At 29.6% G+C, this 23,407-nt stretch overlaps 2 protein-coding genes across 2 annotated transcripts; both read left to right on the top strand.

The window, feature by feature from the left end:
- The first annotated feature begins 8,316 nt into the window (after window positions 1–8,316).
- On the top strand, window positions 8,317–16,891 carry LOC108346423 (uncharacterized). The gene is made up of 9 exons (XM_052872952.1): window positions 8,317–8,470; window positions 8,826–8,955; window positions 9,899–10,564; window positions 10,628–10,685; window positions 14,366–14,467; window positions 14,562–14,610; window positions 14,708–14,987; window positions 15,193–15,325; window positions 16,661–16,891. The coding sequence occupies exons 1-9, from the start codon at window positions 8,338–8,340 to the stop codon at window positions 16,733–16,735; spliced, it is 1,626 nt and encodes a 541-aa protein (XP_052728912.1). The 5' UTR covers window positions 8,317–8,337; the 3' UTR covers window positions 16,736–16,891.
- Window positions 16,892–20,012: 3,121 nt separating this feature from the next.
- On the top strand, window positions 20,013–23,312 carry LOC108347442 (mitogen-activated protein kinase homolog MMK2). The gene is made up of 6 exons (XM_017586677.2): window positions 20,013–20,429; window positions 20,532–20,661; window positions 20,785–20,922; window positions 21,807–22,139; window positions 22,613–22,796; window positions 22,898–23,312. The coding sequence occupies exons 1-6, from the start codon at window positions 20,245–20,247 to the stop codon at window positions 23,071–23,073; spliced, it is 1,146 nt and encodes a 381-aa protein (XP_017442166.1). The 5' UTR covers window positions 20,013–20,244; the 3' UTR covers window positions 23,074–23,312.
- Window positions 23,313–23,407: the final 95 nt, after the last annotated feature.

The raw sequence follows: 23,407 nt of genomic DNA, 5'->3' as shown, positions 1-23,407 counted from the left end.
TGAAAAAGTTATTCTTGATTGTTGGATGGCATAAATAATTTTTTACTTCTGAAAATGAATTCCTAAGTTATAATATTCAAAAAGCACATAAACAAAATTTTATATATGGAGTGCAGGGGATTTATAGAGGTGCAGATACCTTCCATCATAAATTGGGCAACAGTTTCTGACAAAGAAAGATAATAAAGTTCATCAAGACTTGTGATAATTGGGTAAGAAGCTCATGTGTCAATTAAGTTTTTTTTTTTAATTATATGCACTCATAGAAATCTATGCTACAAGTAAATAAATTACTATAAAAAAAGTGAATTTTTATACAAAACGAGTTTTATCAATTTAATTTAGTTTTATGATAAATATTTCAATGTTATATAAATATTAATTTGTAATGGTTAACAGTATAAAATTACTTTATATTTTCCTTACAAGATCATTTAATTCATATCTTATTTTTACTTTTACGTAAGCCTTTTAAATAAACTTCGGAATTCTAATTTACATTCACAATTCTTACAGGAAAAATTACCCCTTTTTTTCACAAAAATTGAAAAATATTTAAAAACTTAAGAAAAATAGTAATTAAGCTTTATTTAAATCCAACTCAACTTTGTATTAAAAAATAAATAAAATCTTGAATTCACACTAATATTTCATTTCCAAAAAATTATTATTCGATATGTAATTGATGCAAAAAATTCACCTGCTTCTCTTATCACAATTTTTGTTCAAAAACATGACCATTAATCTCTTTTAGTAGAGTGACTTCATTAATCACTTTTTTTTTTCAAAACTTGAATGTGGGACTTTATTTAAGAAAATCACTTTTAGTATCAATTCGATTGATTTTGTACTTTGCATAATTTAAATTTAGCTAAATTGAGATTTTAAGTGGCATGTTGGATAAAAAATAATAAAATTAAATATCATAAACATAAGATAACATATTGTTTTAAGATTTTAGATTGATGATTTCAACGATATGAATTAAATTAAGATTTCATTAGTCTTGTTTTCTCAATTAATCCTCTAAAAAAAAATCTATCAACAATATGGATGTTTAAAATATTTATAATAAAACAATCACTTATTATGATTTTTAATTTTTAATAGTTATTTAAAAGCATAAAAAAACAGTTTTCTACTTTTATGAACAACTTGGAGTTACTTGTCATAAAAAAAAAACATGACAGAAAGGAAAAAGTTAAAAAAACAGTAAAAACACATCCATGTTTAAAAATGAGTTAAAAATGAAGAACTTTTTATGAATATTTATTTACAAACAATAATGTTATTGTAATTTGAAAGGTTTGGAGTTGGAATTAAAAAATATCCAGAAAAAAAAAAGAAGCTATAATGATTGTTGATATTGACACATTGCAAGAATTTCAACTGAGATAAGAGGGGCAGTGTGTGTGGACCAGAAGCAGAGAAGCAGAGTGACTTAAAAGTGGAATTGGGAGTGTATTCAAGGCTGTGATTTGGATAATCAGACGTACAAGTTCATTGTCATGTCCACTTAAGCACTTATAACCACACACAACCAAACACTGCAATCACATGAATTTCTTTAAAGGTGAAAAGTGCTTTTCCTCACTCCAGCTTTTTAGATAACTGGGAAATCAATTCATTTCATATTCAATATACTGCAATAAACATCATGCGGTTTAGACTAATACAACTCCTCACCTCATCATGTTAAAAGAAAATGCATTGGTTAGATATGGCTTTTTTAAGAGCATATGTGAAAAGAATTGTTGCGGGAAACAAAACTTATTCTACAAAAAATAAAAATACATTTTACAAAAATAATTTCTTATTTTTCTGACTATAAATTTAGAGATACTTTCATGGTGGATTTGATAGATATGAGAAAAATAGAATTGATAAAGAAAAAAAATGAGTGAAATATTGATAAAATGCTTCTTTTTTTTTTAGTTTATCGTAACTTTAAAGTTGAAAAAAAAATCATATTTGGTTTAGTTTTTAAGAATAATATTAGTAGAAAATAATTTTGATAGTTTTTTATGAAACATCTAATTTATAGAATAATAATTTATAATTTTTTATTTTGACAATGTTTAATGTATGTGATTTTAATTTGGATTCACACAGTAATAATTATATATTTATCATATTTTAAATAATTTTTATACATGTTTTAATGTATGTATCATATATCATATCCTATTATTTTTAAAATAAACTTATAGACATATTTGATACGTGTTGTATCAGCATCACAAGTTTTGAAATATTGTATATAAATAATTATATTTTATATTTAGTTTGTTAATATATATATATATATATATATATATATATATATTTATTTATTTATTATAAACAACTATTACTATTTATAAATTATATACATCGTGTTTAATTAATTATTTTATATTAATTTCTTGATATAATTTTATAATCTATAACGATTAATATTTAAATGTTACCATGTCATTTGTTATTTAATGTTTTTCAATTTCTATATTTTTGATATCTCAACACGAAATGTTTTTTAATTTCTATATCTAATAATTCAACACGAAATGTTTTTCAATTTCTATATTTAATATCTCAACACTAAAATGTATCGATTAAATATAAGATTAATTTATAGTGACAATAAAATTTCTTTAGTATAGTTATTTTATATTCCACTGTTTAATATATAATTGTTTTTTAAAAAAAAAATTGAAAACAAAAAATTACAAAAAAAAAATTATTTTGATAACCTTGAATCTCACGTGTAAGCAAACGTCGTATGTCGCCATTGAATGATAGGTCCACCGAAAACCCTATTAGTTATGGAGGTGAGATCATGCTGCTATTACACAATGACACTGCCTCTAAAAGCATTTTCATGCAATGAACTACCCTGCTCTTCTTCATGCTAATATATAATCATTTTCCTATAAATTAGTGGATTCCACGATCCTTTCTTTGTCTTGAAAATGATTGGATAAGACAGTAAGTTGCAATGTGCATGTGCATGTGTCATATATAGCAAAATATTATATATATATATATATATATATATATATATATATATATATTTATATTTATATTAAAATATGAATAGATCACTTCAAAAATTCAACTAAGACACTCAAACAAATGAAGTTTCAAACTTCATATTATTCCGAGAGATAAACCAAAACCATACAAATAATGATCAATCTGTTGCTTGTTAGAGTGCTTCTTAGTCTATTTGTCATGTAATAATTTAATATCAAAACAACATGTTTTTCATAAAGACCTCAAAGAAGAAAAATACGGAGAAACAAGAAATTTTACGTAATTTGAAACTAAGTCTTGCTTATGATCTAAAACCAGTTTCAAGATAATAATACAGAATGGCTGATCTCTTCTTAACCCAAAACATTTTCAAGAAGATTTACGTGTACATTGTGTGTTTATGAAGAATAATAAAATGGATTTTCTCCACTAACACAAGGATATTTTATTAGTTTTACAATGGGAGTTATTTCTTGAGAGTTCAAACTTCAGAACTATATTGCATAAAAACCTAAAACATGATCATATTATTTGCAACAAAACTTCGAAAGACATGCTATGAGTGAAGAAGTTCCTAAGTAGGTTTAGGGTTTATGTATACTGAATTATGATTATCATTCATTTAGTTGAGAAGATTATGTATGTATTCATACTTCAAACATATCATATGTATAATTGGATATAAGATAAATTGTTGATGAAAACATCTATGTGATATGATGATTAAGACAATGCTATAAAAAGAAATTGTTGTATGAGACTATGATATGATAATACATACAAATTAAGGAAGGATTTTTTAAAACTTCATTTCCTTAATGGTTGAATTACAATTAATTGTTGTGCATACCCAAAGTATATAGTAAAGACTACCATTTCTTTAATGCATTAGGATGGTAGATAAATATCCACGTTTTCTTTTGAAGTTCCATTTCACATTCAATTAAGATTTTTTGCCCCTCTAATAAGAAACTTCTGAATATTGGCTATTATCAAAGAATTTTTTCCATAATTAAAATTACTTAAATTTCATCTAGTATCAACAATATTTTATTAAAATCAAGACCCAAAAGTTTATAAGGTTATTAATAATTTATTATTTACATTACTTTAATATCTTTACAAGTTTTACCTTTTGAGTCCCAAATTATATATACATAAAATAGACACCAGTTAGTTAACTCTAACTAGATAAGGTTAGTTAAATAGATTAAATAACACCATCAATTAAATACCAAATCATTAACTATAGACATTATTTACCATGATATTTCTCTTAAACAAAATAAAATTCTTCAATGTTCTTCATTATCTCACTCAGTGCTCTGTTTAGTTTTCCTGTGGTCCAACCACCTAAACCTATTTAAAGGCATCTCTCAAATGTTTCTGTAATATCTCCTTTTATACAATAGTTTAATTTCTTACACATGTGGAAAAACGTTTATTCAAACACCCTTATCTAAATTTTTAAAAGTTATTTAATTATTTGATTTAACTTATGATATATTTTGAGATATAAATAAACTAATATCTACCGTAACATTCATATTAGAATTATCTATTCTGGCCAACCCAGTACGAAATTTGAAACGTTTGATATTAATTTAATATGAAAAATAATATAGTTAAGTGGGAGTGTTGAAAGGGGAGAGGTGATTGATGCGAATGAACCACCACAATTGATGGAAAAGAAGAGAAAATGACATTTGCTTGTATGAATAGCAAGCTAAAACTTTGATAGTAATACATATATAAATGATTTTTAAAAAAGACCTTTGGGAGGAAATGAAAAGGGTAAATGATTATAGTTAGCTTTAAGGAGGAGCAATGGAGTGCAATTTGGCCCTACCACTTCCATTTCTATCTAGTAATTACATGTGAAAATCAAACATCTACATTTAATTCCTTTCACCCTCATGGATGAAATGTCTCTATTCCCCTCCTCAATTCTTTTTCCATTAATAAAATTAACCCTACCATAAAATTTAATTTACTTTCAATATATATAATATTTTTATATCAATTAAAGATAAAATTAATTTAAAAAATATAACTGAATTAACCTAAAAATCCACTTGATATTAAAGATTATTAAACCTATCGTTTCATACATGTGAGAGTGATTGAAATGTGGTTGAAATCATATTTAGCAAAACTATATTTAAGTGAATATGACGGTGATACTTCATGCTTACATAAAAATTCACAAATATTTATATACTTATAATTAATTATGTATTGAGTTTGGACGCATTCACATATGGATTCTTTCCATCAAAAGATGTTATATTGGGAATTACTCCATGAAAAAACGTGTCGGCGTTTAAGATAAAACCAAGCCAAACTTCAACGAGAAAATTAACAGGTACAGAAAACAATAATGCAAAATCAGATTGAAGATCCATGTTTTCAGTAGAGGGCAAAAATTAGATTCTGAAGTACTGGTGAAATTGAAAACATAGAAAATGACAATGTTTATCAGAGACTCAAAGCTGCAATTCTTGTCATAAGCATTGCTTCTTATTCACCCAAGACTTTTTTTTAGTATGATTAATTTTATGTATTTATTCTTGTTATTAAATTATTTAAGATTTATTAATAACATTATTATTCTAATTGGTATTGCTTAAATTAAATTTAAATATATTTTTACACTTTTAAATACTACATATTCTTATTAGATTTCCCTACTTTTAAAAACTTCAAACTTAATAGTTGTAAACGATTTTTTTTTTTTCATATATTAGTTTATTTTTCCTTCCTATCGCTTTTATTAAGTAATTTTAAGTTAATTTATTAGTTAATCTCACCAGACATTTTCAATTTAATGTTAATTTATAAGTTTCTCATCTTCTAGTTTTGCAGAACATCATATTAAAAATGTGATAATAAATATTTTTATTTACTACCCTTTAAACAAGGCCACTCTAGTTATAGAAATTTCTTCCATGGCTAGGCAAATCAACGAATTAATGATATGATTAAAGTGATCGATTATTAAATTAAATAATAAGTGATGTGGTAGTTATCTTTGTTTTTTCCAACTGCCACACAGGTAAACTTGTGGTTGTCGGACAGGACATAATTAATATCAATTACAAACACCAATAATTAAACGCATTCGGATGAACTTAAACTTTTCAATATATTATTGTAAGAAAAAATTATATATCACAAGTTTTCTTAATAATTTAAATTTAGCTTATGATTAAAATAAATTAAAATTAAATATAAATTCCTGCATTCTCAAAGTAAATTTAGAAGTAATCATAGATTAATATTTGAGTCACTAGAAGAGAATACAGCATAATCACGGATAGTACGCAAATTACCTGCTTAAACTTAAAGACATTTGATTTGACCAATACTGTATTGTTAAATTCATTATTGTGTTTATATTTTTCTATTCCAACATTTTCAATCATTGAAAAGTTGAATGAAACTCAGATTATAAAAATCATGGACAAAACTATCAAACGTTTATAATTCGAGCGTGTAGTTTAAAAAAAACTTATCGAGTAAATTATTTATCCGTGAATCCAAAGATCAAAATAACAATTTTCAATTAGCTTAATTAAATTTTAAATCGATAAATTTATAAATTAATTTAAAATTGAATTATTAAAATTTAAAATTTTTCAATTTAATATTAGATTTTTTTTATTAACTATGTAACATAATAATTATTTTATTTTTTTATTATCTTAAATATCGTCATATAACATATTATTACAAAATATAATCGTAACTTTTAAAATTAATTTTCAATAAATGTAACAAATCCTAAAATGATTTCTTGAAGACTACGTATGAATATGGTGACATAATTAGATAATTGTCATATATTACATAATTAAAAAAATATAATTAACAAAAAAATCTAATTACAAAAATTAAATTAAATTTTTAAGATTCAATAGAGCACAAATTTAATAGAGATTCAATTAAGAGTTTAAAATATAACAGAGATTTAATTTCCTCTCATTCTGACCAGTTCTTTGTGTTTCATTTGAAAAATAAGTGAAAAAGAAAGAAAAATACCCTTTATGAATAAAATACAAGCCCTGAGTTTTTTGGGTACACCATTTATATTTTCACCCTTACTTTTAATAATATAGGGATAGTTTTATATGCAAGACCTGTTAACTAATTCTTTGATCAATATAAAGACTTTGATGTGAAAAATTGATATGAAAACTTCAGGACTTCACTGAAGCTCTTTTTGAAAAAAAAAAACTAAACATATAAAGCAAATAAACCCCTTCTTCTCATAATTGCTTTGCATTATAGTATGAGTTACGTATGTAATCACTTTAACAATATTAATATTTATTTACATCTCAAAATTTTCTCTATCATCTTTTTCTTTCACCATCTTCTGATCTCTTTCTAAAAGTAGACTGTCTTGAGTACGAATGTATTCCTTGTTTTAATTTTATATGTACGACCATATACCAATTCTATCTTATTCCTGGTTTCGTGTAGTGTACAAGTTACGAGGAGAAAACTATTGACACATTTTTTTACCTGTTATAAGTTTCTCTAAGTTCATTTCGACCAGAGATTTTGAAACTGTCCCAGTAGTATTGAATTTTCGTATATTGTTCAACAGATAAAAATATTAGGAAATAAATTTCGTATATATTAAAAATTGAAGTTTAAACCTAACGAATGTTAAATCTTACAAATTGCAAATAAAATAATAATGAATGAAAAAAGAATCTGAGTTTAATGTGTCTAATCATGGTGGGAAGCATTAAATAAAGTATTAGTGATTAGCTTGGAGATAATAATGTGGAGATAATCCTGGAAGTCAATATCAGAGAGAGAATCCACTTGCTCTTGATATCATGAGGATGGTGTATAATTGCAGCAGACAGGGAGAAGGTGCATAAACAACCGGCAATGATGTTATGATTACCTAGGCTCCCGTTTTCTTCTCTACCCCTCTTTTTGTTTTGGATTTGAAAGATGTGCGGAGAAGGGCGAGGGTTTTAGATGTAGTGGTGTATGAGGAAGTTTGGTTACGTAAGTGGTTCAGAGGTACGTAGAAAATGGTTACACGGTAATGAATAGTTAGCAATATATGGAGTTAGGTTGATGGAATGTCATTGTAGGGTTAGATGGAGATGTGGGTCCATTGCATGGAGCCCAGATGAGGTTCTGAATGTATGTCGGCTAGGGCATGTACTTTTAAAAGGAGAGGAGGAAAGAGAGTCTTTAACTATTGCACACAAATTTGATCCAGGCAATAGAAGCCACTTAGGGAACAAGAATATAAAAGAAGGAAAAAGAAGACGACAGAGCAAGAAGCCTAGAAATATGGGTCACCATTCTTGCTGCAACCAACAGAAGGTTAAAAGAGGACTTTGGTCTCCTGAGGAAGATGAAAAACTCATCAGATACATTACAACTCATGGATACGGCTGCTGGAGTGAAGTTCCAGAAAAAGCTGGTCTGTTCTTCTCTCTTTTTTTCTTTCTAACAGGAGAGACTATACAATATTTAATAAATTCAACAAATTCTTTTTCAGTAGCTGGTCTAATATGAAAAAATATAACTCAAAAAACAGTATTATTTACTCTCGATGAGAATGAACAGTTGATAAAACTGATGATAATAAATTTACGAAAAAAAATCTAATTATAAGACTTTTGTCATGGTTATTTGAGTGTAATTGTACAAATAATTCTTTTAGGGTAGTTTCTGATGAGACTGAAATGAATTTTAGTAATTAAATTTAAAGGACCAGAATCCCTGTGAGTGTAGTGTTTATTATTGTGATCTGTGGTTTGTTAATTGGCTTTCAGGGCTTCAAAGGTGTGGGAAGAGTTGTCGTTTGAGATGGATTAATTATTTGAGACCTGATATTAGGAGAGGAAGGTTTACACCTGAGGAGGAAAAGTTAATTATAAGCCTTCACGGGGTCGTAGGCAACAGGTTTGAATTACGCTATATCCCAGAATTTTGAATCATCATCACTTCAATCTTTCTCTTGCTTTACCTTCCTGCATTTTCCGCCATACACATGCCTTCTTCTCGGTCCTATATCCCACATCATTAGCTGTCGTTGAGTTGAGTTTAATAGCTTTCTATTAGGCCAAAAAAGAGAGAAAACAATTCGGAAATTATGATATTGGCTATATATATGTGTGATTAATTTTCATTGATTGTTATATAAATGAAGGACTTATGATGATGGCTTATTAAGGCATTCCTTGTCTATGGCTCATCTTTCAATTTCAGTTACATATGAACTTCAATTTTCTGATAAACAACTAAACAAATAAACTAGGTATAAAAGCAGCATTGCACTTCTAGTCTCCATGTATTTGATCTACACAAACTAGTTGAGCAGACTATAAGCCAGATTTCTAATTCATTTACCTTGTTTCATGTTGACACCATTCTCAATTATCTCTATCTATTGCTTAAGTTCTTTTTGTCATAAATATCGCAGTCAAAAAGTAATGACACAAGTTGTCCCGTTTTTTTAAACAAAGGCAAATTTGTTTCTAGGTAAAGGCTACCTAGCTATCAGCAGCAGTTTTAGGGAGGTCAAGAGATCAATACTTTAGCCCTACATTTTTTTGTCCACCTTCCCAGTAGATGATACATATCTTACTATTCGTTTTCCATTATCAGGTTTTTCTTCGCACAAATGTTTCCAAATTACAGAGAGAAACCATACATGTCTTAAAAAATACAAGGGTTTTATGTACACTTTTTCTCTCTCTCTCTCTCTCTCTCTCTCTCTCTCTCTTTCTTCGTATGTCTAAACTTGCTTGATTATATATGGATCTATAAGCATCTGCTACTGAACATATGTTTTCCTTGATTTAAACGGTGGGATTCTATTGATTATTGAATCTGTGAAATGCAGATGGGCTCACATTGCAAGCCACTTGCCAGGTCGAACGGACAATGAAATAAAGAACTATTGGAACTCGTGGATAAAAAAGAAAATAAGAAAGACTTCACTGTCTTCAACCATTATTGCACAAAGTATCGATCACAATTCTTCCCAGTTCAGCTACAGTTCCAATCTACTTGGCCATTTTTCTTCCAACCTGGATAATCCACAGACAAAACCACCATTTCAAGAAACCTTGTTTTCCTCTACATGCCCTCTGTTCATGTTTGACACACCTTCGCTGGAAGGACCAGCAACAGACTGCAACAGTGTGCGACCTGAAAATTTTCAAGATGCAGTGGGGTTGAGCACTGAAACGTGGAACCTGAGCCATCATCAGGTTCAGGCACTTCCTCCTCTAACAGTGACTGTGGGCTTGGACACCACAAATTATTTGCCACCATTGATAGAGAACGTGGACAACATGGTCCCGATTGAGGTACAACGTTGTCCCATGGACGAGCAAGGAGATATAGCACTAGAGTGCTTGCAGAGGCAAGGTTTAAATGAATGGGTGGAAACGCAGCAGCAATGTCCTAACTTTCTCTTTTGGGACAGTGTTGAAGGACATATTGGTGGGGAAGAACTAGCCACAAATGTGGAAGCAAACACACTTTCTCCTTTTCCTTCTTCTTTGTGAGATTAAAATGATTGTGGAAGGTGTCCCCACTTTCTTGTATGACCTCTCTGACTAGCTAGGAAGACATTTTCATCAAATGGTCCAGGCCAGGCTTGTGAATTTGCAGAGGATATGCACGTTTTCTTTTGATTGCTGATTTGTAAAGATTGTGAAATGTGATTGAAGGTAAGAGAAATATGTGTTGTATGTAACAATGGTGATGTTTGTTGGGTGTTTTGTCGTGGAAGAGGGAAAAAAAAATAAAGGTGATTGCAACTAGCAGCAAAAGCTTTATTTTGAAGACATGTAAAGCATCTTCAAGTTGCTAGATATTTGACTCTACATGTTTTGTGGATTTTCAAATGATAATAATGCATGCTTTTGCCCCCATCACATAATTCTGTGTCTTCTTATATACAATGTATCTTCTTCTTTTGTTCTATCACAGATTTTTTGTTATTTATTTGGTAGAGATTAATATTGGTATCAGCAATTTCGTTTTTTAGCTGTATAGTTTGACTGTGAGGTGGTTTGAGGACGACAATAATGAGTTTTTGTTTTTTGCATTTACATGTCCTTTTACACCAACAACCTGTCTATGAAAAGAGAAAAAGTGAAAAAAAAAACATTGACTTATCACATGTATGTTCCCCAATTCGCAAGTCCCAAAAACACCAAATGCAAAAAGATAGAGAAAAAGAGATTCTGCATAAGGCTGTGCATGCATTGATTACTTTGCCTCTTCATAGTGGCGCGGGTAATTTGGTTTAATCAACAACGATAATGCCCTCTCAGTCATGATACCCTAAACCCTAAATATTTTCAATGTCAAAATAAATTATACCTTAATATTATTATTCAATCTCGAATGAATTAGTTAAAGTCTTATAAGTAATTAACAAATTACTTGTTGAAGTCTTACGAGTAGTGAATGAATTAGTCATCCAAATTTTATAAATAATTAATATATTAGTCATTGGGGACTTATTAGTAGTTAATGAAATAGTCGTTTATGATAATTTATAGTCTATTTTATCTATTTTGAGTACAACAATTAAGAATAAGTGAACCTATAAATTATATTGTTGAGTACAATGAGTAAAACAATAACAATAGAGATGAATCAAGTTTTTTTAAAATAAAAAGTTTATTGTTTAATGTACTTTAAATTTAGTCAGTTTTGTAATAATATTATACTACGAATTATAAAATATAACAAATTTTTTTTGTTAGTTTATGATATAAAAAATTTACATGCATATATTAAACTCGCTTTTTTACTACAGATTTCTCTATTTGTTGTCCTAGATTCAACATAGTACCTGTTTGTACAAAACACAATTAACTCTTGAGAGTTAAAAATGATTAATACTCCTATATAAAAACTTTAATAAATTTGACAACGAGGATATATTGGTACAATCAAATATTATATATATAGTTTTTAACAAAATTTTAATACTTTTCATTCTTTACAGCAAAACCATTTTAATTTATTATTGAGCTAGATAATAATTTGCAGACCCAAATCTTATTTTGGAAAATATAAATCAACTTAATTTTATGTACAAATTAATAATTTGTTTTGAAGAACGTGAGACAAATACGCTTTTGAAAAAAAAAAGTGTTGAAAAGTGAAAAAAAGAATTTAAAAAGTAAATTTTACATCTAACACAATCTTAAAAATACGTTGTGAATTGATATATTCTAGTCCAATAGTTAACTCAAAATAGAACGAGCAATAGATTCAATAAATTCACTAATATATGTTCCAACAGTCTAATATCATGTTAACAAACTTAAACCTAAATTGACTTATAAAATAAAATTTATATTTATTTATATATTATAATTTGGTAATAAGTTTCAACAACTTGTTTAGTTTTCACAAATTAAAATGAAGTTAATATATATAAAAAAAAGTATATGTCTTTTATAGTGGATTAATAGTTTGATACTAAATATTATTAGGTGATTTCCTTAATCGAAGTTTTCAACCTACATGTAAATTACTTAATTTCACTGATAAATTTAACTATAATTTGTTTAATATGACAAAAACCACTTTAGTTTTAGTTTATAATAACTTGTTCAAGTACACAATACCCTGTGACAAAATTACAGTGAACTTATGTTTGAATATGACTTATGGTTTACAATTATTTTTTGAGGGAGGTGAAAATAAAGGTCCGTTTTCGCCAGAAAATGGTTTACAAACTAGAAATTACTGTTGTTATCTTTGTTATGTATTGTGTATGTGTAAGATGATTGAAATATTAAGTATTGTTAGTGTTTATTTTTTGTTCATTGTTGTTGTTTTAGGAAAAGACACAGAGTGTATTTAATGTTGTATTTGCATGAACGAATTCTAATGCATGTGTTGATACACTGATTTAGGAGTGATTGCGATCACAAATTTGTGGGATATAAAATAGGATTATAATAAGTTTAAAACTTTTTATAACAACTTTTTAATAATAAATCACATGTTATTATTTTATTAGTTTGTTTGAATTTATTTTCAGAAAATATTTAAAAAGACCAATCATAAATCATCACATTTGTAAAAAGTTAGTAAAAAAAAAAGTTAATAAAAAAACATTTTTTTATAAAATATTCTTCATCTTAAAAATTTGCGTGGAGTGTGTTTTTCGTAAACCTAACCTCGTCATGAATTTCAAAATGGCTTGTTATTGTTGGTTAATAGTTTTGGTTTTAGAAATGAGTTGGAGACAAAGAAGAGGGGAAGGGGTTGGAGATAAAGAAGAGGGGAAAGAGATATAGAACCATTCCTGGAAACTCCAATTAGTGAGAGAATGATTCACAACTTTTTTTTATTTTATTAATAACATATTTTGCTTTTACTTTTTTATTATTATTATTAATAATAATAATAATAATATATTAATTTTTATTATAAAAGAAAAATAGGAATTTTATATTTTAATATATTAAAACCCTCTTTTTTCTCTATTATATCATTCAAATCATTCATAACTTTCACAAACTTCATCCCAAAATTTATTATTTTCACTTTCAAATATTTTAAAAGAAATCATACAAATTTTATCTCTAAATTTACTCAATTTCATTGATGCATTCTTTCTTAAATTCATTTTTACAAAAAAAAAAAAAACACACCCTACCCTAACTGAGAATGAAGTGAAAAAAAAATAATAATCATATAGATATTCAGCCATTTTACTTTTGCATATGAAAACGTATAAACATTACGTAGACCATGTTTATGCATCTATCTATACGCGCGGATTCGATTAAGTTCCGGTACAGAATTTTGTTTTTAAATTTTCTTATTTAACCATTATTTTAAACTAAAATAATTACATTTCTATTTTTATTTTTTAAATAGTTATTAATTTGAATTTAATTATTTCATAAATCAAAATAATATAATTTTACTTTTTTAATAAATATTTTTTAAATTCAAATAATTATTTATAATAAAAATTGCCATATGTACTAATTTGGTTCTTATTTTTATTTAAACTTATTTAATTTAGTTATAGTTTATTTTTATTTTTTTTATTTTTATCCTTTTTTTTTTTCAATGTGTTCAGTTTCATCTTTTTATTAGTTTAAATAATTAGCCGACAGTTAGTAGTATTTGACCCAGTGAATTGGAGATAAAGTGAATTAAGCATTTTAGAATACTTTTTTCACCTATCAACAATTTGGATTTTTCACGCAACAGGGGTGTTAAAAGTCACTTTCCAAATAAGTGTTTATAGGTCGTGGTCTAATGACGCAGTCTCGGCCCATGAATAGGCCCATTTAATACGAAAAATCGATCAAGTTAGAATTTAGGGTTTATAGACAAGAACGCAGCAAAGATAACAGTGTCGACGCCGAGCTCTGTTTCCCAGCCTCCGTATCTTCATCATCCACCTTCGCACACAATGGTACGTTCACAATTTCGTAATCCCCAAATTTTTTCATTGTTTCGTTCAATTTTCACTCTGACGCAGACTCTTGCATGCATTTTTATATGTTCAGATTATCCCGGAGAAGAACCGTAAGGAGATCTGCAAGTACCTCTTCCAAGGTAGGTTCGCTATAGCTTATCATTAGTGGTGTTTGTTCGTTAGGGTTTCATCCCGTGGAATAACGAGTCTTACCTTTTGTCGGTGTTTATGGTGCAGAGGGAGTTTGCTATGCGAAGAAGGACTTCAATTTGGCGAAGCACCCTGAGATTGACGTGCCTAATCTGCAGGTGATTAAGCTGATGCAGAGTTTCAAATCTCGCGAGTACGTGAGGGAGACCTTTGCTTGGATGCATTACTACTGGTTCCTCACCAACGATGGCATAGAGTTTCTCAGAACTTATCTTAACCTTCCTTCCGAAATTGTCCCTGCCACTTTGAAGAAACAGGCCAAACCACCTGGCAGGCCCTTTGGCGGCCCATCCGGTGATCGCCCTAGGTATGCGAAGAAAATCACTGTAAATCATTGAATAATATATAATACGATACAACGCGCATTTGTAGGATTAGTATCATAGTGTTGTACTATGAGCTTAACTGGCTTAACTTAGAACAAGAGATGCAGGGATTTGGTTATAATTAACTGATAACTATTATTTCTATTAGTTGATTGTAATAAGCCTGATTTGTGGCGCTTTGAACAGGGGTCCACCACGCTTTGACGGCGAGCGTAGATTTGGTGGTGATCGTGATGGGTACCGTGGAGGTCCCCGAGGCGGTGGGGAATTTGGAGGAGACAAGGGAGGAGCTCCTGCTGATTACAGACCCACTTTTGGGGTAATCGCTTTTTCTACTGCAATTCATTTTTTTCTTATCTGTTTAGTGTAATCATGGTTGTCATTTGCTTTCAAAGTAGTTTTCATCATCATTTTCTTGTCTTTCTTTTGATTGGATCCGTTCTACATGATATGTACTTACACTGCCTCCTATTTGAAGAAATGATTTTTATCTTAGCTCATTTTGAATTAGCTTCTAACTTATAGAGCTTTAGTCTGGATAAGTATTTTGTTCCAAACCCTTATAAATTATAGTTCCCTTTGTGGAGAGGTTCTGAACAAGTTGAAAAAGAAGTTAAAATTAATTAATTTATGTGCAAAAAGATTTAAAACCTTACTCCTATTAAATCCCTTCATTCCTATATCTTGTTTTTATTCTCATTTTCACCACTAGAGTATGTTAGTGACTAGGGCTATGTCTGTGCTCAAGTTTTAAACTACTAGAGTATATTTGTGACTAGGGTTGGATTGTTGTTATTGAACTTATATAAAATTTATGAATAAGTATGGGTAATGTGATTGTGAAGATTTCTTGAATGGTGAAAACGTTGCTGTCACAATGGTAGTTGCATTTGATGATTGTAGTTTGTGAAATCGAATGATGTGTAAAAGGCCGCCGGTGTTTCTGCCTGTTGTTCGCATGTATGTGGTCGTTTCCGTTTAAATCTTTGAATTTCTTTTCTTGGCCATGTAGAGTAGAATTCCAGAGATATTAAATTATGGCACAAGTTATGGGTTGCCTTCGGCTGGAAGAAATGGTTTATAGTTTTGCTCAGTTTGGCTTATTTTTTAACTCGATAGAGTTCTTGTCTTAGTTAAGTATTTGTTTTCAAGCACTAGTAGAATTGTAAGTAGTTGTGGGGAGATAATTTTGAACAAGTTTAGGTGTACAGGTTAAAATTAACTTCTTCCAAGGAAGGTCGATTCATTTTACTTTCTCTTGCAAGTTCTCTTGGGAGTACTTGCTTATAATTTCCTTTTATTTGCTCCTTTTTGTTGTAGAAAATGTGAAACCAAGTCCTGGGTTGGGAACTCATTCGATTTGTACATGTGCAATATATTCCTCATCAATAGTGTCATGTAATTGATGAATCTGATTAGAAATTCTTGTTAATGTGCAGTATAGAACATTTTTAACTGATCTCAGTGTCATGTGGCTGATCATTAGGTTTTGTAATTACAGTTATGGTAGATGTATCCTTGAAGCAGTTGAGTTCTAATGTAGATACCTAGCTATATTTGTATGAGCTTGGGACATTTTTTGTGCTGTATGGGATTTTTTGGTTTCTTTTTCTGTAATGTTTTTCCGTCTCATAATTAGTTTACCATATTGCAGGGTCCTGGCGGAAGGCCTGGCTTTGGTCGTGGATCTGGTGGTTTTGGAGCGCCAACCAGTTCCAATCTTCCATAAGGATAATGTTTTCTGTTTTATTTTTTGTTTAATTTTTTAGAGAATGTGCCTGTAGTTGGAGTTAATAGATTACCCTCTCGTATTGATTGTTTTATCAGCTTAAGAGTTTATATTCAGTTTTCGTTCAATGAAGATTTTGAATTGAGTTTATACTAATTGAGTGTTACATCCCAACTTCTAATGCTCGAAGTTGGTCAGAGCTTTTGTTACTGCATTGCATATTTCGGACCTGCTGCCAATATTTATACCGTACATGAAGTAAAACATCCATGGCAGCATTTATACTTACTATGAACTTATTACGTAAAAAAATCATTTAATCAATGTAGTGCACCAGAGATTTTCATATAGTTTTAAAATCTGCAGAACTAAGGTGAACCATCTTTTATTGTCGTTGTCTTGATTTTTTATAAAGTAAGTGGATTTGTGTTTCTTATCCGTCGTTTATGTATATGTTTTAAAATCAAGTGGTAGTTTTCCATATTCAAATCTTGTGTATTTTTAACTGTGGTCTTAGTAACTTGCCTATTACAAAATTATTGCACTGTCTTGCTTTATTTAAACATTCGCTCATAAATGTTATCTTTTTCGATCAATGTTTTTATTTTGGCTTTGGGTTCCATATTATGAATTTTCTTTCAAATCGTTCTCATTAAAATGGCTTCGTCTTTGGTGTTTCTTAATTTTTTTTTATCGTTTTTCAAGAAGTAGGCTATACTTTTATTTGTGGAAATTATAAGTTTTGTAAGACAAAAGTTAAGCTTGTAAATAGAAAGAAAGTCAAAAGTAGTGTTACTTACATTTCTCTCGCTAAAACTGCAGAACTTCTTATACTTTTGAAGACAAAACTTCAAATTTATTACATTACAAGGAAATTGTTTTCATTGAAAAAAAAAATTCAATTAGGAAAGCTTAAGTAGAGGTTGATGATCGCCCATATCGGAGAAATCCAAAAAGATTTGGACGTACTGTTGATTTGGTTCGGATGAGCAAATAAAATTAAATGATTAAAATTGGATATACTGGTTTACAATTTTATAATCATCGGACCGAAAGTAATATTTTATTATTTATGAATTTATAGGTATATTTTAAATTTAATTTTTTAATATAATATTGTTTTATTAAAATTTAATAATAAGCTATTTAAAAAAATATTCCTTATAAAAAATAATTATTAAATTACAGGTAGGCATAATTCATTATAAAAAAATCATTGAAATTAAATATATATAATATTTTTTACTAAAGATTCAATTATTTATTTCATTTCTTCCAAACTAAAATTAAAAATATTTCTTAAAATTTTGATACCATATAAACCAAATTTAAATAATCGGCTCAAATTAATCCATAACCTAATCAATTCATAATTAACTAAATTATTGAATCAAATGATCATATATAATTTTAAAATATTAAATTTGAATTATAGGGATTTATTAGGTTGAGTCTAAACTATCATATATAATTTTTAAAATGTTAAATTTATATAGATTTGTTAGGTTGACTCCATCTTTGCTCGTACTTATATTGTAATTCTGATAACAAAACCACATTCATTTTTTTAAAATACATAAACAAATTCTTATTCCATTTTAATCCTTTCATATATATATATATATATATATATGTGTGTGTGTGTGTGTGTGTATTTTTTTATTTCAATTCTTATAACTATATCACTTTCGTATTTCAATATTTGATGACGTTATAATATATACTTTGCTGTGTTATTATTGCTAAAATGATAATTTTACTAACATATCATGTAATTATATCACACTGTAACATGATAATGACATAGATTATCTATTATAAATTTAAAATATAATTTATATATTTAAACAATTTATTAAAATTTTTAATTAAAAATTAGTTATTACATTTTTAATTCTATAAAATAAATTGCTGAAATATTAATTCTTCTGTTAGTCATACTCAAGTTCCTTTGGAGTGATTCTCTTGTCCTAACATATGGTTTTTTCTTGTTCGCAGCTTATTATATCTTACTTTACGGATCTGATATTCTCTGCAGATTTTCAGAATTTGAAGCTGGTGAATTCAACACAACACCACGATGTAGCTTTATTTTACGCGCATTGGTTTTTCTCAATAAAAATTTAAAATATATGAAGAACATTTATTTGAACAACACAAACATTGAAAGAATTAATTACCATAAATTGCACTTACATCTCATTACATTTAACACAATATATAAGATTAAGAATCTTGCTCTCTAACACCGTCTCCTTTAGTTTCTTATGCAATCATACAAACGGAATGATATGTGAAAAGAGAAACAGTATTGAAGGTAATTACTTCATGTTATTTATACTCCATGTCTCTTCTTCATTAGACTACTACAGGTTCGGATTCTCTCCAGTTTTTGCAGCTATATGTAGTGAATTTTGTAAACTTACACTTGACATGTAAAATTGCAGGATCTAGTTTTTCTGCATTGTACAAAGAATGGCTGAATCTGATGTGTTATGAAGCAAGTCAAACGCTGATCTTCGACATTCCCTTGCCACATTTTCTCCAACAATGCTTTGCTTCAAGTTTTCAACCAAGATAAGTTGCATCATATATACACACGCATTGAAAATTTGAACAGAAAACAGCACTCGAGTCGATCACCATCCAAATCCTTCCACACACCACACCCCAGTTACAATCACCACAGAATAATAGAATTTTGGCATAAAAAATAACAGATTTCAAACAAAGTTTCTTCAGAGCGATAAACAAGCTCTCTCGGGAAACTTGTGTTGAATTGGCCTAAAGCCACCAAAACAATCAGAGGCTCCGATCGAGCATCACATTTTTTATAACTAGCCTTTTTCCTTTCATGTTCAATTAGTCCATTTTTTTTCCCTCTTTTGCACACCATAAAGTACAATACGTGTTGTACTTTCAACCACAGCACACGATTCACCATGCAACTTATCACAGGCAATTCGTGAACTCAGAATGAGACGTGATTCTGAGGAGTATACGTACCTAAAAAGGAAACGGGCTAGGTTTCCACTTTCTAGAGTTTTAACGATGCATGAATGCAAGAAAATTAACAAACATCTCGTGATAAATCCTATGCTTTTAGAGATCACGTTACATTTTAGGCTTTTACTTTTACAGGTAGAATGATCAATATCCAAGTGGCAAGCCCATGACCTAGAAAACGCCATTTTCAGATTTCTATTAAAAGCTTTATTACAACTCACTTATCCTACAACTACTTTTTTCCTTTATGATACGTTCTGCAACCACTTTTTGGTGTATGTGTCAAAATTATCTTGTAACTTTGGTCTATGAACACACAAGTATCTTATATTTTTTTATACTATTTGGTGGAAGGTAGTTGTATTTACGTACGTTCCCACCATCAACTAATAAACTCAACCAGTGAAAAATGCTATTTTCTGTTTGCTATTGGGTGGCTTAGCTTTTGTAATTTTGATTGAAAAGGTGAACACCCTTTTGCTCTTGGAGTTCGAACATTGAACATGGCCACAAAAGGGTCAAGCTCTTCTGCTGCTGCTTCAGCTTCTGGGGATGCAAAAATCAAAAGGGTTCTCACACATGGTGGTAAATATGCACAGTACAATGTGTACGGAAACTTGTTCGAGGTGTCTTCCAAGTATGTGCCTCCTATTCGCCCAATTGGTAGAGGCGTTAATGGCATCGTCTGGTAAGTGTTGTATTTCCTGCTTCAAGTTAAATCTGATATTTGCTTCTTAAATATATGCTTGCAAGTAGATTTTATGTTCACTTGAACCATATTTTTTGTTAGTGCTGCTGTTAATTCCGAAACACACGAGCAAGTTGCCATCAAGAAGATTGGTAACGCGTTTGACAATATAATTGATGCTAAGAGGACATTGAGAGAAATCAAACTCCTTCGTCACATGGAACATGAAAATGTAAGTGCTCATTTCCTAATTCAATCATATTCTATTGAACTTTGATCTTTTATTGTCTTAGTTTACATCACTGAAGCTTGTTCTCTCTGTTTGAATACTTACAATTGCTATCATCTTTCACAGATCATTGGCATCAAGGATATCATACGACCCCCCAAAAGGGAGACCTTCAATGATGTGTACATTGTTTACGAGTTGATGGACACTGATCTTCATCACATAATTCATTCTGACCAACCTCTTGGTGAAGAGCATTGCCAGGTTTGGCTCAAATGATATGCTATTGGCTCTTAATTACATTTTGTTTTCAACCACTTGTTATATTTTCTAGCATAGAATTATCTTCTTTTTTTTTATGACATATCAATATGCAGTATCTACCTCTGGTTAAAACAATATAGATATAACACTTGTAGGCTTCTACAATTCTCGGTTGTTAGCAGTTGCTTTTTGTTTAGACGTTTGAATTAAGAATAGGCTTTGACTTTGGACTAAGATCACAAACTATAGACTTAGCGTATGTGGTTTTAGCATTCTTTTAAAGTAATGGATACATATATGCCTTCTTTTCTATCGCAGCATGACACTTATTTGCTGTTAACTCAGAACTTTTGCAACTTAGCAGGTCTTATTTTCTGATATAATGTTCCCATTTCAAAAGGACATGGATCGTGTAAATAGGCTTTAATATAGTTTTTCTTTGGATAAATGTTATTACCATGTCGAATTTTTGAGACATTGTTTTGGTACTTCATATTTTTTAAAGGATTCATTTTGGTAGTATGTGTTTTTAAAAAGATTTATTTTGATAATTTTTAGTTAAGATGTTAAACGGGTTAATGCAAGTAACTTTACTTAATTCTTTTGTTAAAAAGAATTAAAATGAATCCATTACAAACAAAAAATAAAAAGTTAAGACTTCTAAAATTTAATGTAACAAAATGAAAAAAATATTAAAACCCAAATGAATAAAAGATGTATATATATATATATATATATATATATATATATATATATATATATATATATATATATAATTTTGTTTTCTTTGCTATGATCATAAGAAATGACTTACTCATACAAAAACTCCTTTTGATTGAGTTTGAAATTAAGCATGGAATTGATATTGAAAGAAACTTTTGCAGTACTTCTTATACCAGCTGTTACGGGGGCTGAAATATGTGCACTCAGCTAATGTTTTGCACCGTGACCTTAAGCCCAGTAATTTACTTATGAATGCAAACTGCGACCTTAAAATTGGGGACTTTGGGTTGGCAAGAACAACATCTGAAACAGATTTCATGACAGAGTATGTAGTCACACGATGGTACCGTGCCCCAGAATTGCTCCTTAACTGTTCCGAGTACACCTCTGCAATTGATGTTTGGTCTGTTGGGTGCATACTTGGTGAAATTATGACCAGAGAACCCTTGTTTCCTGGCAAAGACTATGTTCACCAATTAAGGCTTATAACAGAGGTATGGTTCTCGTTTGGTGCTTCCAATTATGATCATGTCAAGTTCCTCCGTCATGTTATTATCAACCATTACCTATACTTTTTCAATGCTGTTATTATCAACCAACTAGAGAAATGCATAGTTTATATACCTTTGCAAATATATCAGTTTTTGTTATTAGTTCCAGTAAACTTATTTATGACCCCTATATAGTTTAAATATTTCGATCTCTTTTGTTACAAAAGCCAAAAGGGTCAAGCATTGTCACATGTTAACACCACATTACAGAAATGCTAACTCAACAATACTGGAAGGAATCAATAAGCATTTTTTTGTAACAGAAGTAGGTAAGGACCAAAAGGAGAAGTTTGAACTTTTTAGGATCATCAAAAGAGTTACAGGAATCAAAAGAAAATATTGGTATATTTGTAGCAATAAAAGGGATATTTAAATGTAACACCATTCGTACATTATGTTTTCCTATTGTACAAAAGTTATTAGGTTCACCGGATGATGCAAGCCTAGAATTTCTCCGGAGTGATAATGCCAGAAGATACATTAGACAGCTTCCACAGTACCGGAAGCAAAAATTCTCCGCCAGATTCCCTAACATGTTGCCTGAGGCACTGGACCTGTTAGAGAAGATGCTTATATTTGATCCAAACAAACGCATTACAGGTATGCATTCTCATAGAATCTGAGTTCCAAGGCAGGTTTATAGTTTTCTTATGGACAGCCTCATTTGTTTCATGTTTGTGAGGTATTTTCATTGTTTGCAGTTGATGAGGCACTATGTCACCCTTATCTTTCATCACTTCATAACATCAATGATGAGCCAGTCTGTCCCAGGCCATTCAGTTTTGATTTTGATCAGCCAACGTGCACTGAAGAGCACGTGAAGGAGCTCATTTGGAGGGAATCAGTGAAGTTCAATCCAGATCCACCCTGCCAGTAATTCTTTCTTATTTGTATAAATGTAACAAGATGAACCTCTTTCACCTTAAATGTATTGCCTGTGCAACACCAAGACGATTTGCTAGGGACAAATTGAAGTTCTCTTTTCTTTTAATCTAGTCCTACACCAACGAGGGTACGCAAACAAATTTCTCCTGGAAAATGGGTAATCGTTAGAAATCTAGTTGGATGTCACAGGCCTTTATAAGAGTAATAAAAATGCTGTGTTGTATTGTGCTAGCTCAAGTTTTCTTTTGGAGGAATAGGGAGCACACAGCCTCTCTTATTTCATCGCAACCATCTTTAAATTTCACTTTCCACTTTCAACGTTTGGA

Source organism: Vigna angularis, chromosome 1, assembly GCF_016808095.1.
Source record: "Vigna angularis cultivar LongXiaoDou No.4 chromosome 1, ASM1680809v1, whole genome shotgun sequence".
Classification (NCBI taxonomy): domain Eukaryota; kingdom Viridiplantae; phylum Streptophyta; class Magnoliopsida; order Fabales; family Fabaceae; genus Vigna; species Vigna angularis.
Note: the sequence above shows the minus strand (reverse complement) of the source record. Positions and strands in the feature narration are given on the sequence as shown.

Bases quoted from the DNA above. Each gene is read 5' to 3' on its own strand.
- LOC108346423 (XM_052872952.1), top strand. From the start codon at position 8,338: ATGGGTCACCATTCTTGCTGCAACCAACAGAAGGTTAAAAGAGGACTT. The intron at 10,565-10,627 runs GTGAGATTAAAA...CTGACTAGCTAG, and splicing joins TCTCCTTTTCCTTCTTCTTT to GAAGACATTTTCATCAAATG. The intron at 14,988-15,192 runs GTATGCGAAGAA...CGCTTTGAACAG, and splicing joins CCATCCGGTGATCGCCCTAG to GGGTCCACCACGCTTTGACG.
- LOC108347442 (XM_017586677.2), top strand. From the start codon at position 20,245: ATGGCCACAAAAGGGTCAAGCTCTTCTGCTGCTGCTTCAGCTTCTGGG. The intron at 20,430-20,531 runs GTAAGTGTTGTA...ATTTTTTGTTAG, and splicing joins GGCGTTAATGGCATCGTCTG to TGCTGCTGTTAATTCCGAAA. The intron at 20,662-20,784 runs GTAAGTGCTCAT...CATCTTTCACAG, and splicing joins GTCACATGGAACATGAAAAT to ATCATTGGCATCAAGGATAT.